Here is a 21,052-nt window from a genome sequence, read left to right on the forward strand (position 1 = left end):
TTATTTTTGTTTTAAATTTTCTCTTTCAGTAACAGGGTAAAGGTTTTATGCAAATTTATAAACAAAAATCCTTGTATATGTTTCGCATAAATATTAGAAAACTATTTATGGTCGTGCTCCTTGTCCAGTTTTTGGGGGTGTGGATGTATGTGTTTTAGCTTTCTGATTAAGGTCAGAAAAGCCTTTTTGACCAATAAATCAAATTAATAAGATATAAATAAATAAGGACCCATTTTTATAGCTCATGGGCAACAGATCCTAATGAACCTTTGTAATTTGCGGTGAAATCATTGAAAGGCATAGAAACTTGGGTGGGTTTATAACATATCTGAATTAAAAGAGAACTATAAAATTTTTCTTAGATATACTAATTAATGCTTGAGATTAAAAAAATTATGAAAGAGAAATTAGAGACGACATTAAGAATAATTGAATAAACCAACAGGGAGGTATTTAAGTCACTTCGTCAGAGAGGAATAGGAACATTGGTTGTGCATTGATATCAGTTGAATTAATTAAAATATTTTTGACTAATTTTATAAGGAAACAAAAAAAAAAAGGCAAGGGCACCAATATTTTTTCACCCACAAAATTTAATTTCATCTTGATTTTTGAGGAGTAAAATTTCAGAATTGGGAGCAAATGAAAGTTAAATGACTCCAGTGACGCGTGAAATTTAAGATAAGAAGTATTCTTTCCATAAAACAAGGAAACGATCGAAGACCAATTTATGAGAAGCACGTCAGAAGAACAATAATTAAACAAGGAAAAGAAGCTGTCGACCTCAAAAGGAGAGGAAAAAGAAAAAGAAGTAAACCATAAATATGAAAAAAGAAAGAAGAAGGAGCACGTGTTTGCGGCTAATACTCATCAATATGACGATACTTATGCCTTGGTGATTATTTGGTCAGTGTGATGTCCTGCATTAGCTTACGTGGGCCGGCCGGAAAATTATTATAAAAATTACCTTACAGTTACGTCATTTGAAAAGGACAGATAAGTAACATACGACGACGAGGGAAACATACCCCGGGGCAAGAGATGGGGCGGGGCAAGAACTGAATGAGGTTATAATGGGATGCTGATTTATAATGCTTATTTTTTCATTAGATATTTATTTACAATTAAAGGTTATTTAATTAACATGAAATGATTAATTATGAGATAGGAAATACCCTTTCGGTCCTTAATATAAAACATATTTAATTAATTTGATTAGATTAAAGAAGTTAGGTAAGTTAGTTAATTATAAGAAATATGACATGTTTTTCCTAAAATAATCATAATCATCTTTCTTAATATTCTCCCTTCCTCACTTACTAATTATGGTTGAGGAAGTATCTATAAAAGTAATTTAGAAAAAACTGATAAATATTGAGAAATAGGTATTATATTTAGGACCAAAATTAACTTAAAAATTAGATCATATATTAAAGACCAGAAGAGTATTATTTATATAAAATATCCATGTCTTCTTTTATTTTGCAGAAAAAAAATAAACCGAAAAGAAAATAAAAAAGGAAAGAAGAAAAAAGAAATAATATAAAAAAGAAAGAATGAGTATAATTTGAAAAGGGCGGGGACTGGAGAATGACTGAGTATCAGGACGGGAAGTGAGATGACAGAAATTAAAATCTTAATTCTCGATTTTAAATATAATATTTTGATAATTACTTTTCAAATTGTAACATCTGAACTATTTTATTTTACTCCCTCGGGAAAATTGTAGAGAGCCTAGACTAGTTAACTCAAGGGGACCGATATCTAATACCACTTTCGGTCATAATTATAAGATCTTATTTATAGTCTACAAATAAGATTTTATAATTAGAATTGTAGGTCATATATTAAGGTTAATTTTACATAATTGACACCGTTCAACAAGTTATAAAATTCCTTGACAAATATCGTTGAAGAAGTTATAAAATTCATAAACAAATATCAAAATTTTCATAATTAATTAACTAACTTAATTTTTGAATCTAATTAAATTAGTTAAATAGGTTTTATATTAAGAATCAAATGTTTAGTATTTTACAATAGTGATTGTGGTTATGTATGGACGACCTGTATAAATGTTACCTGGAAATAATTCTCATCCATATGGGTTAATATGTGTATTTCCTACCGAGAAATAACGCTCTGTTAATTTTGCCATATTAAAACGCGGAAGACATTAATTATTAAACAACCTTAAATATGGCTGTCAAAAAATTAACCTTAAATATGAAGATTCTGCGGCTTACACGAGTCAAGCACTGGGGAAAAAGTGGAGAAAAGTTTAGAAAAATCACGTGGAATTGTATCATTCATCATCCCCCCCGGGGCGTTGCAGTATCATTGATGTCTTTGAAACCGGCTTGATGACGCATTTCGTCAGTACTGTGGAATTGTCGGCCAACGTTTTGCCCAACGGGGAGTCTGGGCCTACCTCCTTTATATTTTTCCCTGTTGGTTGAGGCCAATAGAAAATAGTGTTGTCCCAACTAATTTGTCTCTACGTATTTTTTTTAATTTAATTACAATTAGATTCTGACAAAAAATTTTAAAAAAAGAGCTGAAAATATCAATTTAAAGAATTATAGAAATAAATATCATTTATAAAATAAGATTTTCATTTTAAACCTGAACATTTATTTATAATTAAAATTCCTAAATTAGCAAATATTTAAATTGGTTATCAAAATTCTGGCCAAAAAAATGGTTATCAAAAGGTTTTTTTGTCAAAAATATAATTCATTTTTTAAATTTTGTAAATCATTAAATTTAAATTGTCCAATTGGGAGAATACAAGAAGCTGATTGGTGGAGAGATGGGAAGTGATATACTTTTGATTTTAGCAGAGGAAAATGGAGAGGATGCTTTGCCTAAAATACGCAAAAAGGTTTTGACTTAAACGTGGCAGGTGGGTCCCACGCAGCCAATAAAATCCACCTCCACCCCGGCAGCACATTTCGCTGGACTTGCAAAAGCTGGTTCTCTTCAATGGCGGAAAGGGGGTCTTGCGGCGAACAACGAGTAGGTGAAACAGTTAGAAAGGCGTCGATGAGCTAACTGGGGTCTTACCTTCCCATAATATGTCCTGTGAAACCACGCAAGTTTTCGTGTCATTTTCTATGTCTAATAAAAAATAATACTCTTCCGGTCCTTAATATATGACCCAATTATTAAATTGGTTTTGGTCCTAAATATAAGACCTATTTTTCATATTTATTAATTTTATCTAAATTATCTCTATGAATACTCCCTCAAACATAATCAAGTAGAAGAGGAAGATGGAGTATTAAGAAAGATGATTATGGTATTTTAGGAAAAATGTGTCAGATTTCTTATAATTAACTAACTTATCTGATTTTTTTTAATTTAATCAAATTAGTTAAATGAGTCTTATATTAAAGATCGGAGGAATATTATTATCAACGGGGGCTTCGAAAGTCAATTGGACTCGTATATGTCATTGTAAATTAAGCATGAACGAAGGCAGATGCAAACATCTATTTCTTCTTTTCCTCTATCGTCTTCTCTCTTTGAAGGGAGGAACAATCAGTTCAGTGTGTTGGTCACCACCATTGAACTCGAAGTCATGGCTACTTCACTCACGTAAGTATTCGAAGTTTCTCTTTCGTTTCATTCCAATTCTTTATATTGCTCATTTCATTTTCATATCCTAAAATAATTTGCCTTTCGTAGTTGTACGTGAAATGCATGAAAAAGGCAATTCTGGATATTTTGTGTGCGTCTCACTTATTAGAATAGGTCGTTAAATAATGATTGAGTATCTAGTCCATAGATATCCTGCGATTAGCCCCACCTCCCAGTGTAAGGTGGTTTGCGCTTTGTTTCTTCTCTGCTTTCCTCCATTAATGGTGCCCGGGAGTTCATAAAAAAATAACAATCCGGACCGACCGGCAGAAGATTTGGTGGTGGCTGGAGGGTGTAAGTAATGGGCCTTGAAGAAACAACTATTGGGTCGAAAGATGCTAGTATTGGGCTTAGGAAATAGGGGATGGATCTAGGGTGTATGATGACATGGTGGTTGTGGCAGTGGTGGTAAAGGTTTAAGAGGCGAACAGATCGACCGAATGATTTGGGGCTCGTTTAGATTACCGATTGGAATGCCAAAAGCACACGGAAAAGCGTGAAACTGAGGTTTATGGTTTATTGCAGCTCAGAAGATTGTTTGGATTGAGCTTCGTTTCTAACTGACTTATGAAAAAAAGTAACTTTTCTAACTTACTTAGGGTGTGTTTGGATTGGCGGTGGAGAAGTAACTTTTTTTTCAATCTGACTTTTCCAAAAGTCAGATTGAGTAAAAGTCAGATTGGGTAATGTGATTTATGTTTGGATTGGGTTTTAGAAAAAAGTCAGTTTGAGAAGCTGAAACTTGTTTGGATGATAAATGTAAAAGTAAGTTTGAATGTAAAATGACTTAAAAGGACATGAATTCTATTAAATAGCACATATCTAATATTAGATATTTAATTATTAAAAGTGAAGAAGTAAGGAAAATAAAAATTATTAAAAGTAAAAAAATTTAATTTAGTATTATAAAGAAATTATATATATAATGTGACTATTTGTCATAAATAAAGTAATGAAAATAAAATTATTAAAAATAAGGAAATTTAATTTATTGTTATAAAGAAATTATATATATAATGTGACTATTTTAAAAGAAGTATTGAAAATTTTTTTATTAAAAATAAAAAAAATTAAGTTATTACTAGAAGGAAATTGAAAAATAATAAAAAACTTAATTAAATATATGTAATGGATAAATATGTAAATTAGAGGTCATACATACGTAGCATTTTTAAACTAAATACATCAAATAACTAATTGGATGCCATGCTCAATACAATTTGGTCTCTGATTGTGTCACGCACATGATTCATTTGTCTTGATCTAGGTAAATTTGAAGAGGATGTCTCACCAGCTTCATCATGATTGTCTTCGTCAATTGTACCTTCAGATTGAGCTTCTATGAAATCTTTATCAGTTTCAGAATTTCTTCGGAGGAAATTATGTATAGCCATTGTAGCACAAACTACTTGGACTTGAGTTTTATACTTGTAACTTGGCATCTTCTCTAAGATGCGAAACTTATTCTTCCACACCCCGAAAGTCCTTTCTATAGTGCACCTCAAACTTGAATGGTAGTAATTGAAGACTTCGTTATAATTTTCAAATCCCGGTTGTCGCCTGAAGTCTGGAAGGTGATAGCGCTCACATCTGTACGGACCAAGATATCCTGGTGGAGTTGGATAGCCAGCATCGACCAAATAATACTTCCCTAATAAATCATGAAATTATGTTGACATTGTGAAATTAATGAAAATATCAAATGAATTTGACATAATTAAAACTGAAGCTACTGAAAATATACCTGGAGGTGGATGAGGGAAATCCAAGGCTGGAGTTGAGACAGCAGTGTTAAACACACGAGCATCATGTGCAGTACCTTCCCATCCCGCTAACACAAAAGTGAAGCACATGTCCCAATCACATACAGCCATGACATTCTGTGTCGGATATCCCTTTCTCCCGATATATTTGTCTTGCTTCGAAAGACTCACCACACATCGTACATGAGTGCCATCAATTGCTCCAATTGCATCATTGAAATATGGCGAATATCGTTTATCGTTTTTTATTTTTGGGTGAGTTACAGAAAACGTAGGATCGAGTGGTTTGATGTATTCCCTGGAAAGACTAAGGCAAGCCTGTAATACTCTATGAAAATGCCTGCTTACAGTTTCTCCTGAATGTTGAAACCTTTCTTGAATCATCCTATTACATTGTCCATGACCTACCGTGTTCAAAAACATACCAACAATTTCTTCCACTCCCAGATACTTAGAATTTTTTAAACCATGTTCGACCAGTTTAGAGCATAATCGCATGAACATTTCTTTTTCCATTCGAAACATGTCATAACACCGAATTTCATGATCTCGCAAAATTTCTTGCACCCATAAATTACCTGTTTGCTGACTAGTTCTTCGTGGCTCTTTGCACACATAAGGCATCACATATTGACTCACCAATACAGCTACCTCTTCATATTGTGTTATCTCTTCATCTAGAAGGGAAATCAATTGAGACTGTTCATCTTCCTCCGACTCCTCTTCAGACTGTTCATCTTCCTCCATCCACTCAAACGTAAATTGATTGTTCCAATTTGCCATAGATAATGTCACCTGTGAGTGTGGTTAAATTCAACTGTAAGAATTTTTTTAAACGACAAATAAATATTTTTAGGTATGTGCAAATAAATATTTCTTTCTGTTAAACATGCAAAGACATAAAAATTAGTCTAAAAACATTCATAAGCTGCAATTACCATTATAAATAACACATGTAACTTAAAAACATTCATAGTCAGTTAACAAGTTACATAATTTCATAGTTCCACAAACATTAACTTAAAAACATATAATAACAACTCTGGTCCGAGTTAGACAAAATAAAATCATAACATGCGTCCTAAAATATAGTTCAAGCAGGCGGGGGTTTCAGCCATGATGGTGGATTGTATGCCATATCCTGTAGCCATGCAACCAAGTATTCCGGCTGTCCTTTTAGTGAAACAACCATTTCCCGAACACTCTTGTGCAACAGAAGTCTTAAGCACCGGTTCCGGAAATCAGAGTCACTTGTAATTTCCTCAAGGCAGAGCACTTCGGCCGTAACCTCAGAAATTGATACCTCTTTTATTTTCTTAAGAGTTGCAGCTCTATCCTTAGATGCAGTAGCTATTTCACTAACTGAATCCGCTATTTGTCTTGAGGCCGGAAGTTTTTGCTTTGTTTGCCTGCTAGACCCTTCACCTCTCTTCCTCTTCCCATGGCTTCCTGAACCACTAGGTGCAGTATTTGCTGTTAAGTTTACGCCTGCCATCTCATCCGTAACTCCTACACTAGCACCTCCAAGATCTTCTTCGCTATCCCCCGATCCTTCAAGGAGATCTGTATTAACTCTATACACATTCTCTTCATCATCCTCTTGTGTCTGAGGTTGGGTTAAAGACGGTGCCAACATATCCTCTCCAGATGCTATCACACCCTTGAATATCGTGTTTAATTCATAAGCAAACTTTAACCCCTGGTACCTAAACTTTTCATATTGGGGATTCTCCTGCAAGAATACAATCAACAAAAATAAAAAGCCTATAACAAGTAATAACACAGTTTATAACTCAAGATCAACAATTATATACCAGTTTTTTCTTCTCCCACCACTCATTTGTTGCCACCACTGTATTGTTTACAGGGTCCCAACCTACACCAGTCTCTTTGTTTAAATCAACCCATGTCCTCCAATCCTTCCTCAAGCTATCGAGCCTATTTTTCAATTGCTTCTTCTCATAAGATTTTCCTGTTTTTGCATTGAATGCAGAGTGAATGTTGTTCCACCCAGTCTTTGAAAATGATGTTCCTTGACGATTTTTCCGGTAGATTTGCTCCATGCATTCTTTAAGTAACACCTCTGTAGTGCTTGTATCCCATGTTGCCTTACTTTTTTCTTTGTTCATAGTTCTATTAAAAAATGTCAATCAAGAATGCAAAAGGGAGTTACAGTGAACCAGAACACTTTTCTTCCAACAATGCAGAAATATTATGTTTATTTTGTAAATAAATATGACAGGAAATATCTAATATATATATAATATGTATAAATTATAATATCACAATCATATATATTTAGGTTTGTAAAACATACTTATCAACAATAACCATTATTGATGAATATATACGCCACTTTTTACAAACACCGAGCAACTAAAAAACGTATACTTTTCGGAGCTTGTGGCAAATAATTAACAGCAAAGGGGTAGTCAGTTTGCCAGAACCACAAATCATAAAATAGAAACATAGAACTACAAATAAATAGAAACACAGATCTTCAAATTTTCAAACTAAAATGCGCCTACGAGTCTGACATTGTCACAAATAATTAACAGGAAACACAGATAAAACACAGCCAAAAAACCACATTAATCCATACGTTCAAGTCAGTTCTTCCTACTACACTACTACCAAGTTCGACAGCCAGGCCACACTGATCGAAAGAGCATCAGATTAATAGCAACAATATCATATTAAGGACTCCTATAACAATCGAAGAGCCAAGAACACTCCTATAACAGCCATGCATCCGCCGGCAGCCAAGAACAATCGAAGAGCCAAGAACAATCGAAGACAACCAGATCTGGGACCAAAATTGCGTATCTCTTACCAGGCGTACAAAGGAGACTCTGAGCAGTGTGGATCTGGAGCAGATGCGATCCGGCGGCACCTCAAACGGACGGCGACGCTTGCAACCGAACAGGGGAAGAAGATCAACGGCGACGGTATTTGACGGATCTGAATGAACGACCAAGGTCTAGCCACTCCCACACAACAACCGCAACTGACGAGACGGCGGGACACGGCGGGAGACGGCGACGCTGGAACAACTCAACGAACAGAGGAAAGAACTGATGAGACGCTGGAAGAACTGAACGACCGACCACACTTGAACCCGAACTGTTGAGACGGCGGGAGACGGCGGACGCACGGCGGGAGACGGCGGGAGACGGCGGGCGCACGGCGAGTTGGCAGCAGACGTCGGGAGGAGTTTTTTTTAAGCTTCAGAGCGTGTTGTGGCTGAGTGCGTGTGTGCGTCTTTTTTTTTGTCTTTGAGCTGAGTGAGGTCAGAGAAAATACATGCAGAGAGGGTCAGTTAGGTAAAACAATTAAACACACTCCAACGGTTTCCTCACCCCAGCTGCACGTCCGAAAAAAAAGCTCAAAATATGAGCTTCTCTCAGAAGCCCATTTAAACCACAAAAGTCAGATTGGGCAATCGGGCATCCAAACACTCAAAAATGTCAGCCACCCCACAAGTCCGTTTGGGACGCACGTTTGGGCCCCCAAACGTGATCCCAAACGGGCCCTTATCCAACGCAATCTGAATCAACTTTTCTAACTGACTTATGGAAAAATTGTGCAAAGCTTACGATCTAATTAGTTATGTGATTCTATTTACTTTAATTAGAGACCAAATAAATTTTAATGTATATTCATGTTTGTTCATTATGTATATTTAATTAATTATCTACAATATATTTTCAAATTTTTCTCCGTAACAAATATTTTTATTTTATAATTTTACAAATAAACTATTTATATTTTATCATAATAATTTTACGTGTTTCTTTAAATTATTATCACATTAAAAATATAAAATTTCAAACACTACTCCATGTCCTTTTAAGTCATTTTATAACTAAACTAACTTTTCTATTAATCATCCAAACAACTTTTGACTTTTTCAACTGACTTTTTAAAAGCATCTATCCAAATATAAATTACATTACACTAACTGACTTTTACTCTAACTTCAGTTACAAAAGTCAGTTGGGTTAGAAGTCAGTTTTATCCAACGCCAATCCAAACATACCCTTGGTGGTGGGCGCAAAGCCGGAGGAAGTAACGAATGGGCCTTGCATTAATGTCAAAATGAGGAGTAGGGAGAAACAATTGGGCCGAAAGATGTTAGTGTTGGGCTTAGGAACTATGGGCTACCTTGGATGGATCTAGAGTATATAGTGGACCAAGATGGGACTTTTGCTGGTGGATCCCGTTGAAACTTTCTATATAACCCTTTAATTTTTTTTAGCTAAAATATGCAATAACTTTTAATTGTCTGCATAATCAAAACATTTCATGTTGAGAATTAAATTATGAATGATGTATACTGCATAATATGGTCTAATTAATTAAAATTATGCCTTTAATTGGTCTTTTGTCAAGTATTATGATAAAAAAAAATTAATTTAGGCCATAAGCATATTATGACATCCTTTGTCAAGTATTATAATGAAAAATATTAATTTAGGCCATAAGCATATTATGACATACATTAAAGGCATAATTTTAATTAATTAGACCATATTGTGTAGTATACATCATTCATAATTTAATTTTCAATATGAAGTGTTTTTGTTATGCATTTATATTACATGATTTGCAATGCATTTATATATATATATATATATATATATTGAGCATTGTGTATATATGATAAAATTGCACATCAAACATTATAATTATTATATTTATCCTTTACATGAAGAAAACAATATATCAATCCATAGTTCGAAGTTGGATGGTGCATATCATCATCAATCCCTTGGCATACTATCCTTGCTTCTTTGATCCTAGAAACAAGAGAGATCGTTGACTATCCAGAAGAACTAATGGTTCGTGCGAGTTTTTAATAAATGATCTGTTGTATAACGACAACCTAAGAATGAAGTATAGTTTATGGCCAACGCAACACATAATAATAAACATAGAAGATATTAATTATTCAAAAATTAATATTATTTTTAATTCTTAAAGTTTGATTCCATTTTAGTTTTAGTTCTTGAAATTTAAAACTAGTGATTTTGTATCTTGAAATTTGATCCCGTCTTGGTCTGCCTAGAGATGTTTTATTCTTAAAATTTGAAACAGTATTTTTGAAAACCACAACTACTACTAAATTAATGTATTATTAAACAAGCATATGAAAACCTGCAACTGGTATGCAATTTTATTTTTTTATTTTTTTATGTTTGATCAAAAGATTTTACTTCCCACATATATATACAGGTTATCTTTTCTATGTACAAATTAGTCCTTTATATCCAAATAATATTTTATACAAACATATTCTTTTTATGTAACTTATCTTCTTTTATGCATTTCATCAATTTAAGAAATATTTTCCAATTAAATTTCTAACAGATATTTATTTTAGTTTTTCCCACGACATTTAAACCACGCTTTCCTAATAATATAATTCAACCCATTTTTCCTCGAATCTTCACAGAATATAGAATTTGAAATTTCCAATATCTCGTGAGCCCCGACCATGCCGCATCATAACCATATTTATTTAATACTTCTTAAAACTTCAGATACTTTATAAAAACTCTGGCAAAAAAAAAACATTATAAAAAGGATGAAGAACATGTTCTGGAAAGCAATTATAATAAGGATCCAAGTACTATATGTGGATGGATTTATACTTTTCGCATAAAAAACCTCCGTCAGACCCATATAATTTTAAATTTTTCTATTTCCTAGTTCAAAATCATAAATTAAACTTGTATAAACAGAAATCATAAGGCATGAAAAATAATCAATAAACACATATGATATCAAAAATAATATGTTACAATTCACAGAATCACAGTATATAGGGAGATGAGTGTGTCTACATATATATAGAAGGGGAATTAGAGCAATATAAATAAATACATAAATATTGCAGCAAAGTAAATTTAAATAAATATACATATTTTATATATACTTATACAACAATTTAAACCAAGACAAAAGAATTGTAACGAAATAAATTAATTAAATATAAACAAACTCAATAAAAAAAATAAACAGCATAAATTATATATATTTATCATTTATAAAAACAACAAAAATAATGAGTTACTATCCGTAAACCACTAAATGGAGAACGATAAACGTATAAATAAATTAACATAAAAAAATATTTTACAATAAAAAAATGGTAAAATGATATAAAATAGCAACCTAATAACAATATAATATAAAATGAAGAGACAAAAACAAAACAACATAAGAAAATCTGATAATAAAATTATAGGAGGCGAGAGCCTGTACTACTCCCATCGTAAGTTCCAAATAACTGAATGAGGTTATAATGTGATTCTGATTTATACTGCTTATTTTTTTCATTAGATATTTATTTACAATTAAGGTTATTTAATTAACATGAACTGATTAATTATGAGATAAGAAATACACTTTTGATCCTTAATATAAAACCTATTTAATTAATTTGATTAGATTAAGGAACTTAAGTAAGTTAGTTAATTATAAGAAATATGACATACTTTTCTTAAAATACTATAATCATGTTTCTTAATATCCTCCCTTTCTCGCTTACTTGATTATGGTTGAGAGAGTATCTATAGCGGTAATTTAAAAAAATTGATAAATATGATAAATAAGTCATATATTTAGGACCAAAATTAACTTAAAAATTAGATCATATATTAAGAATCAGAGGATTATTATTTATATTAAATATCCATATCTTCTTTTATTTTGCAGAAAAAAACCGAAAAAAAAATAAAAAAGGAAAAAAGAAAAAATATAAAAAAGAAAGAATGAGTATAATTTGAAAAAGGTGGGGACTGGGGAATGACTGAGTATCAGGAAGGGAAGTGAGATGAAAGAAATTAAAATCTTAATTCTCGATTTTAAATATAATATTTTGATAATTACTCTTCAAATTGTAACATCTGAACTATTTTATTTTACTCCCTCGGGAAAATTTTAGAGAGCCTAGACTAGTTAACTCAAGGGGACCGATATCCAATACTACCTTCAGTCCTAATTATAAGATCTCATTTGTAGTTTACAAATAAAGTCTTATATATAATTAGAATTATAGGTCATATATTAAGGTCCATTTTACATAATTGACACCGTTCAACAAGTTATAAAATTCCCCGACAAATATCGTTGAAGAAGTTATAAAATTCATAAACAAATATCATATTTTTTAATTAATTAATTAACTTAATTTTTTAATCTAATTAAAGTAGTTAAATAGGTTTTATATTAAGAATCAAATGTCCAATTTTATAATAGTGATTGTGATTATATATAGATGACCTGTATAAATGTTACCTGGAAGTAATTCTCATTCATATGGGCTAATATGCACTTCCCACCGAGAAATAAGGCTTTGTTAATTTTGTCACATGAAAACGTGGAAAACATTAATTATTAAACGACCTTATATATGAAAATTCTGCAGCTTACACGAGTCAAACACTGGGGAAAAGGTAGAGAAAAGTTTAGAAAAATCACGTGGAATTTTATCATTCATCATGTCCCTTTTTTTAATCCCCGGTACAAGTATCATTCATGCCTTTGAAACCGGCTTGATGATGCATTTCCTCAGAACTGTGGAATTGTCGGCCATCTTTTTTGGCCCAAATTCCCTTTATATTTTCCCCGTTAATTGAGCCCAATAGAAAATAGTGTTGTCCCAACTAATTTGTCTTTACGTCTTTTTTTAAATTTAATTACAATTAGATTCCGACAAAAATTTTTTAAAAATGAGCTGAAAATATCAATTTAAAGAATTATAAGAATAAATATCATTTGTAAACTAAGAGTTTCATTTTCAACCTGAGCATTTACTTGTAATTAAAATTCCTAATTTTGCAAATATTTAAATTGATTATCAAAAGGTTTTTTTTGGATCAAAAATATAAACCATTTTTTAAATTTTATAAATCATCAAATTTAAATTTTCCAAATCATTAAATGAAATTTTTCTTAAATATTACTGGCGATTTAAAAAATTAAGAAGGAGAAAGTAGAAAAGACATTAAGAATAATTCACCAGAGATTTAATTAGATTGAAAAGTATTTCAGACACTGGCGCCTCCCCGTCCCTCCCAATGCATGCCACTTTCCGGAACTTTCTATGCCAAGAAGTTTGTTGGAAATCATGGATGCAGGCGGCATCTCTTTTCCGGAAAAGAATATATCCATTTACTTTTCCCTCCACTTCCTTCTATTAGCTATCTCTGCTATTGTATTATTATCCAATGGTTATGATTTAATATATTATAACAAATTACTTCTTCGGTCTTTAATATAGAACCGAATTATTGAGTTAGTTTTAGTCCTAAATATAAGACCCATTTCTCATATTTATTAATTTTCTCTAAATACTCCTATGGATATTCCCTCAACCATAATCAAGTAAAAGAGGAAGATGAGGTATTAAGAAAAATGATTATGGTATTTTAGAAAAAACATGTCACATTTTTTATAATTAACTAACTTACCTAACTTCCTTAATCTAATTAAATCAGCTAAATGGGTCTTATATTAAAGACCGGAGGAGTATTATAATATTAAATAATTTTAACCTATGTATAAATAAATACTATGATAATATTATAATCAGAAGGCGCAATATTAAAAACAAAACAAATTATAAAACATTTTAATAAAAATTTATAGACGTAATGTATGCATATTAATTTCCGATGGTGTATATATATTTGTTATTTAATTAATATTATAATAATTTTGTTATAATATATTAAATCTTTACTGCAATAGTAAAAATAGTAAATAAAAAAAATGAAGAAAAAATTAAATGGATTCATTCTCCTCCTATCTCTTTCGAACTCTTTTTCATTGTGTCCACTTGTATTGTTTAGATACAAAAAGGATGCAACCTAAGAACGTGAAACCTCTCGATTTAGGGATTCTTGTCATTTCTCTCTACTTATCCATCCAATACTATGTCGTTTCCCATCTCCCCACCAATCAGCTTCTTTATTCCCGCACTTGGTGAAACGACGCGTTTGTAGGGGTCTGCTATTATATAAATTAAAAAAAAAAACTCAATCAAAAAATACCAGGGATCTCTTCCAACTTCCTTCATGCATATCGCCTTAGAAATAGCAATAGTGCAATGAAAAGAATGGCTACTTCACTCACGTAAGTATTCGAAGTTTCTCTCTTTATATTGCTCATTTCATTTTCATATCCTCAAATAATTTGCCTTTCGGAGTTGTACGTGAAATGCATGAAAAAGGCAATTCTGGATATTTTGTGTGCGTCTCACTTATCAGAATAGGTCGTCAAATAATGATTGAGTATCTAGTTCATAGGCATCCTGCGATTGTATTCGGAAAACAAAAATAGATATCCTGCAATTAGCGCCCCCGCCCGGCACAAGGTGGTTTAGGCTTTGTTTCTCCTCTGGTTTCCTCCATTAATGGTGCCTGGAAGGTCATAGGAAAATGACGATCGAGGTCTTTGAAGTTGAACTTCCCTTAATTGTCGCTTTGGGGTTACTCCAAAAATTAACCGAATTAATGCAATATAGTGCACAATCCGGGTCGTATTCACTTTGAGGATCCCAAAACGAAATTAAATCCTAGTAAATAAATGCAAGTAACCTAAATTATAAAAAGGATTTTTGATTTGAGTTTAAAAAATTGCTAACTAAATGCCTTGAATTAAATTGAAGTTAAAATACTTTTTTTTTTATTTTCTTTTATATAAAAGATGATTGAAATAACTGAAGATGAAAGAAATGAAAATGAGACACATAAATAACACTGATGATAATCAATCCTCTAATTCAACAATGTAGGCAATCATCACTCTAAAAGATGTGGGAGTTAAAAACAATGAATTAAGAATTATAATTAAGCTTTTAATCCAACAACCGAGCCACCTCGAGTTGCCACAAAATATTTTCCTAAAATTCAAATTACTAACTGCAACCAGAATAGTAAAATGAAATTAAGGATACTAAAAACCAATGCTCAATTAAATTCTTAAATTCACAACAATAGACTTAAAGCTAGCAAGAGACAATATGATCCAAGATTCTAAGCCACCTTAGAAAATCACAATATATTAACTCCAAAATCAATACAAATGTCATAACCACAACATCATAATTGAAATCAAAGCTATAAACAGCCCAATGTCAAATGCTAAACAATAATCCAGTCACAATAATCCCCAAATATAATCAAATTAAGCAATACAATTATCCCAACAATTAGAAAAACTATCCTAAGACCTAGGAATTGTTAAACAATTATTGAGTAGGAAATTAAAGCAACTAAAACTCCCCTTTCATGATCCAAGCTCCTGCCATTATTGTTGAATTAGAGAATTAGGAATTAGCCACGGTTGGCCATCAAATTCGCTGCAATCAGTATTTTGCTACAGGATCCCATGGAAGAACACTGTTCACGCTGAATGGTTCACGTCTCTGTTTCGCTTGCGTCTTTTTCCGCTTCAGCTCGTCCTGCGTTTCGTTCCCTGTGCTCTGTTTCGTGTGTGTGTTTCTCTCAGCCGCCGTCCGTGTTCGTTCTCTCCTGTTTCGTGTGTGCGTTCGGCGTCTTCTTTTCGTGCCTCGTTTTTATTCTGCCGCCGCCCTCTAATTCTTTCAGCTCGTTGGGTTTTTGAATAATAGGTATAGTGGGGTATTATTCACGCCGCTCACGTCTTCTCCCTCAGCGCGCTGGTGATGATGAATATTGGATTATTAGGGTGGGGCAAAACGCAACGTTTTGCCCCACCTATTATTATTATTACTATTTTAATTTTATTTTTCTTTTCTTTTCCTTTTTTTTTTAAATCTTCTTAGAACCTGCAAGCAAAAATTCAAGGATAATGTAGCATTAATTGTCCTCAAAAATCAATTAGTCACAATTAAATCAAAATATGACAATTTTGCCCCTATAAAATAATAATTCAAAATAAAACAAAAAATCAATTAAGGCAAAAAAGGGACCACTTAAGCTGACAAAACTCATATAAAAGATACCAAAATATATAAAAATAATTGAGTTTGTCAGTCTTTGTTTGACGATCAAATAATTTGTTTCCTCAACGATCGTGGTCGTGGTTTCACTGACCGGCCGATGATTCGTGAAAATCTATTTTTGCTGATGTCGAAAGCTTGACCGACCAGCTGATAATTTGGTGGTGGCTGGGGGGCGTAAGTAATGGGCCTTCAGGAAACAACTATTCGGTCGAACGATGTTATATTGGGCTTAGGAAATATGGGCTACCTTGGATGGATCTAGGGTATATAGTGATATGGTGGTCGTCGCGGTGGTGGTAAAGGTCTAAGAGGCAAACAGACCGGCCAGATGAGTTGGTGGTGGGCCTGAAGCTGGGGGATGTAATGAATGGGCCTTGCCTTAATGAGGAGTAGGAGGAAACAATTATTGGGGCGAATGACGTTAGTGTTGGGCTTAGGGATCATGGGCTACCTTGGATGGATCTAGAGTATATGGTGGACCAAGATGGGACTTTTGCTGATGGATCCCGTTGGAACTTTTTAGGAAAAATTATATCAAGGCCCCCAACAATAGACATAATCATTAGAAGGTCTCTAAAAACTCTCAAATAGCTCTGAAGTCCGATGGGACCTGATCATGAAAAATTGCTATTAGCCAATTACCGTTTTGCCCTTGTTCACTAAAAAGAAAAAGAAGCTGATAAACTACCTCTCGCTCACGCCTTCGCCTCTTGCCTCTCATGTCTTCGCCTCTTGCTCCGCATCATGATGTTGCCTCCTCTAGTTTTCGACCCTTTATCTGCCTCCTCCATCGTTCGCAGCACATCAATCCATTAACATCAACCCCTTCAGTCCTCTATTGCTCTACTTGCTCACTCATCATCTCGCTCTTTCCACTGATTTGCACAAATATGTATAATGGTCAAGATAACTCCTCATTCCACCCATCCATTCTAATTTCTGCCCCCACTAATTTCTTATACCATGATAATTGATTTCTCTTACAGTTCTTATCAATGTCAAAACTTTTTTTTTGGCCAATCATAAGCGTTCTATTTAATTGGGAATGTTCTGAAATTATGTTATTGAAGAGTTATTTCATCTTTATTATTTGAATAGTATTTATGATCCTTTATTTTTCATATGATGGATTGTTCTTCAGCTTACCATTGTTATGTTCTTGAATTTCATGAATAGCAGCTAAAAATTTGGAATTTAGTGGATTTTCCTTATAGATTGGGATAGCTTTCTATTGTTTTGAATATTTTTGAATCCTTACAAGTCCCACCTGCACCAAAGGTCCGCTGCTTTATTTGTTCCCTCCTCTGCAAGTGATTTTGGTCTATTATTCTGCTAGGATCTGCATATTATAATAAATGTGTTATTTTTGAGAATGAATGGTTGTCTTTATGAGTTTATTTGGTTGCTTTTGGAATTAGTACTTGGATGAATTTTTGATTATTTTCACTTTCAATTTGGTTCATTTTCATTTGGTTTTGTTATAACTCTATAGTTTGCAGATGAAATATGTCAATTGATTGGAATAATTAACTTTCTAATTTGCAAAGCTACTATGTCTGCCTTAGCAAGAGAGTAATGTTATGAATCATAAAATTTTCTTTCTCTACTCATGCTTGAAGTTTGCTCAAATTTCTAATTGCTTTCTCAACTAACGATTGTGTTATGTAATTATAATTATAAATAAGAAAATATTCAAAATGATATAGATGCGACAAATAGGATTTAAATTATATTAGTAAGATTTAGATGAGGTTTAATTATATTGGTAGGATTTAGATAGATTAGGATATCTAGAGAATATTTAGATAAGATTAGGATATTTATTTAAATGTATATCCATCAGGGCTTTTACTTATAAACAAGTATTTACTATTCTTTGTAACTTAGTTTTGCAATTTGATAAGAAATTATTTGGTTTTTCACTGTCTTCTATTATTCTTTTATTCTCCTCTGCTTCTCTTGCTCTTTTCCCTTTCTCTTTCCTCTTTCACACCTTCCTTATTTCTAATCACTAATATATTTTTGAATTTTCATTCACTTTTGTTTTCAAATTTTGCTCTTGGCGAGAGGAGCACATTTTACAGGAAAGATAGTCTTTTTGGGTTAAAGTTCAGTAGCCATGCTTATTTAACAATTTGTTTTGAATTTCTTTTATCATCTTATTGTTTAATTATTGCCTGTTTATTGCTTTAAAAGAATAGCCAAAGACAAATAAAGTGGTCACCCCAATAAACTTAGGAATATATGATTGGAGAACTTGCTGCTCACCAAGATCCAAGAGACAAAAAAATGTTCAATAACATGCTCCCTCTTGCTAGGGCTTTAGAAATTTCAGATCAAGTATGCTTTTTATCTTAGAAAGTGCTTGGTAGAATAAAGAGTTTTCATAATAATTCATGCTTTGCTTGGTATAATTTGTTTGTTGGAATATGAACTTAGTGGAGATGGACTTGTTATTGAATTTGTAGTGAAGATTAGTAATTTTTTTTCGAATGTATCATGAATTGGATTTGTGATTGAATTATTGTGTAGAAATAAATTGATTTGGATATGTAGATATAAGTAGGATTCTAGGTTGTTCATCTTTGTTTACTTGATCTAATCTTTTTGAAGAAACGTTACTGATATTGTTCTATATTATTTACCATGATGTAATCGTATTTCTATACGCAAAAGGAATTAGAGACGTTGAAAGAGGACAAAAGATCTGAAGTCAAAGTATCACTCTTTGATGTTAAAGCCAAGAGATTGACTTAAGCCATCAAGATATATTGCAATGTGATGGGATTGGATTTTTTTTTTCGGGTTAAAAGATGGCGAAGAGAACATAGAGGAAAGATGGCCAAAGTAACTCGAACTTTTCTCGTAATGCCATCTTTGCAGAAGAATGATAGAAAAATGAAGGATGTAATGGACAAGTTCAAGAAAAATGGGTTTGATAGATTGGTTGGGTTGTGGCAAAAAAATTAAGAAAAATAGGTGTTTCAATTGTTTGTGAATTTTATTGTAACAAGGAATGTCCTTTTTTTTGTAACTAAAAATGACTTTATTTGAGTAATAAATATTTATTGTTTTTAATGTTATTGTTCATGAAATAAAATTAAATCTTTATCGTGAATATGTATGATTGCAATGAGATTTAGAGTGCTTGTATTGAAACTGTATATCATATTATGACATAACATATAAATTTATATTTGATTTTTCAAGGTTCAAACAAATTTTTATATGACTTAATTATATGTTCTACTTATTCTTTCATGGTTCTTATTATCGTATAACTCTTAACATATTACAAATGAGCTTATCCACCATTTACAAGTTGTGTTCCTATATGAAAAAAAAATATAATAGATGCTTTCCAAATATGTTGGCTTTAATATCAACTTATACCACACATTTTTTATTGACGACTAAACTAACTGTATTAACAATCATCGTAGCACATATTAACTATTGGTAATATATACCATATATTTGTTATTGACAACTAAATTAACTATATTGACAAATAGTATAGCATGTAGTAACCACTAATATCTACATGCACCGCACACTTATCATTCACAACTAAACTAGTTATATTAACAACTATATCAGCATGTATTAACAACTAACCTACACATGCACTGCACACTTGTCATTGACAACTAAATTGGTTATATTAACAACTATCGCAGCTTATATTAACAACTAATATCCACATGCATTGCATATTTATCATTAACAACTAAATTGGTTATATTAACAATTGTCGCGGCATATATTAACAACTAATGTCTACATGCATTACGTACTTGTCATTGATAGCTAAACCAGTTATGGTAACGACTATCACAGTATGTATTAACAATTAATGTCCACTTGCACCGCACGCTTGTTATTGACAACTAAACCAGTTGTGTTAACAACTATCACAGTATGTATTGACACCTAGTGTCCACATGCACTATATGCTTGTCATTAACAATTAAACAGGTTATGTTAACAACTATTGCAGCATATATTAACAACTAATGTTTGCTTGCACTATATGCTTGTCACTGACAACTAAATTAGTTATGTTAACAACTATCATATAATGTATTAACAACAAAATTAATCAGTGAGGACAGTTTGGTAATTTCACAATTTGATTCTCTTACCCACAAGTCTCTTAGGACTTCACATTTATTTGATGATTTCATGGGACCTTGGAGTAATAATTTCTCTTACATCAGACTTGAATGTAATTTTCCCAACTTTTTATATAAACTATTTAATTTTTTTAAATTATGTTGGGCAACTTTTAATTGTCTACGCAATCAAAACATTTCATGTTGAGAATTAAATTATGAATGATGTATACTACACAATATGGTCTAATTAATTAAAACTATCCCTTTAATTGGTCTTTTGTCAAGTATTATAATAAAAAATATTAATTTAGGCCATAAGCATACTATGACATCTTTTGTCAAGTATTATAATAAAAAATACTACATCCAATTCTAAATATAAGGCTAGTTGACTAATTTGAGTAGATTAAGAAAATAAATTAAGTTAGTTACTTGTAATAAATAGGTATTATTTTTTCTAAAATACTTTTGCTTATCAAGTGTATTGGTTAGAAAAGGACTACTTTAGGACAAAATGTATAAATATGATAGACTAA

The 21,052-nt window shown here is 32.1% G+C and overlaps 1 protein-coding gene across 1 annotated transcript; it reads right to left on the reverse strand.

Moving 5' to 3' along the window:
• Positions 1–6,498: 6,498 nt before the first annotated feature.
• On the reverse strand, positions 6,499–7,681 carry LOC114744550 (L10-interacting MYB domain-containing protein-like). The gene is made up of 2 exons (XM_028932722.1): positions 7,220–7,681; positions 6,499–7,137 (listed from the first exon to the last, which is right to left on the reverse strand). The coding sequence occupies exons 1-2, from the start codon at positions 7,532–7,534 to the stop codon at positions 6,499–6,501; spliced, it is 954 nt and encodes a 317-aa protein (XP_028788555.1). The 5' UTR covers positions 7,535–7,681.
• Positions 7,682–21,052: the final 13,371 nt, after the last annotated feature.

Source organism: Neltuma alba, unplaced genomic scaffold (assembly GCF_004799145.2).
Source record: "Neltuma alba isolate B1F8T4 unplaced genomic scaffold, ASM479914v2 tig00004378_pilon, whole genome shotgun sequence".
NCBI lineage: Eukaryota > Viridiplantae > Streptophyta > Magnoliopsida > Fabales > Fabaceae > Neltuma > Neltuma alba.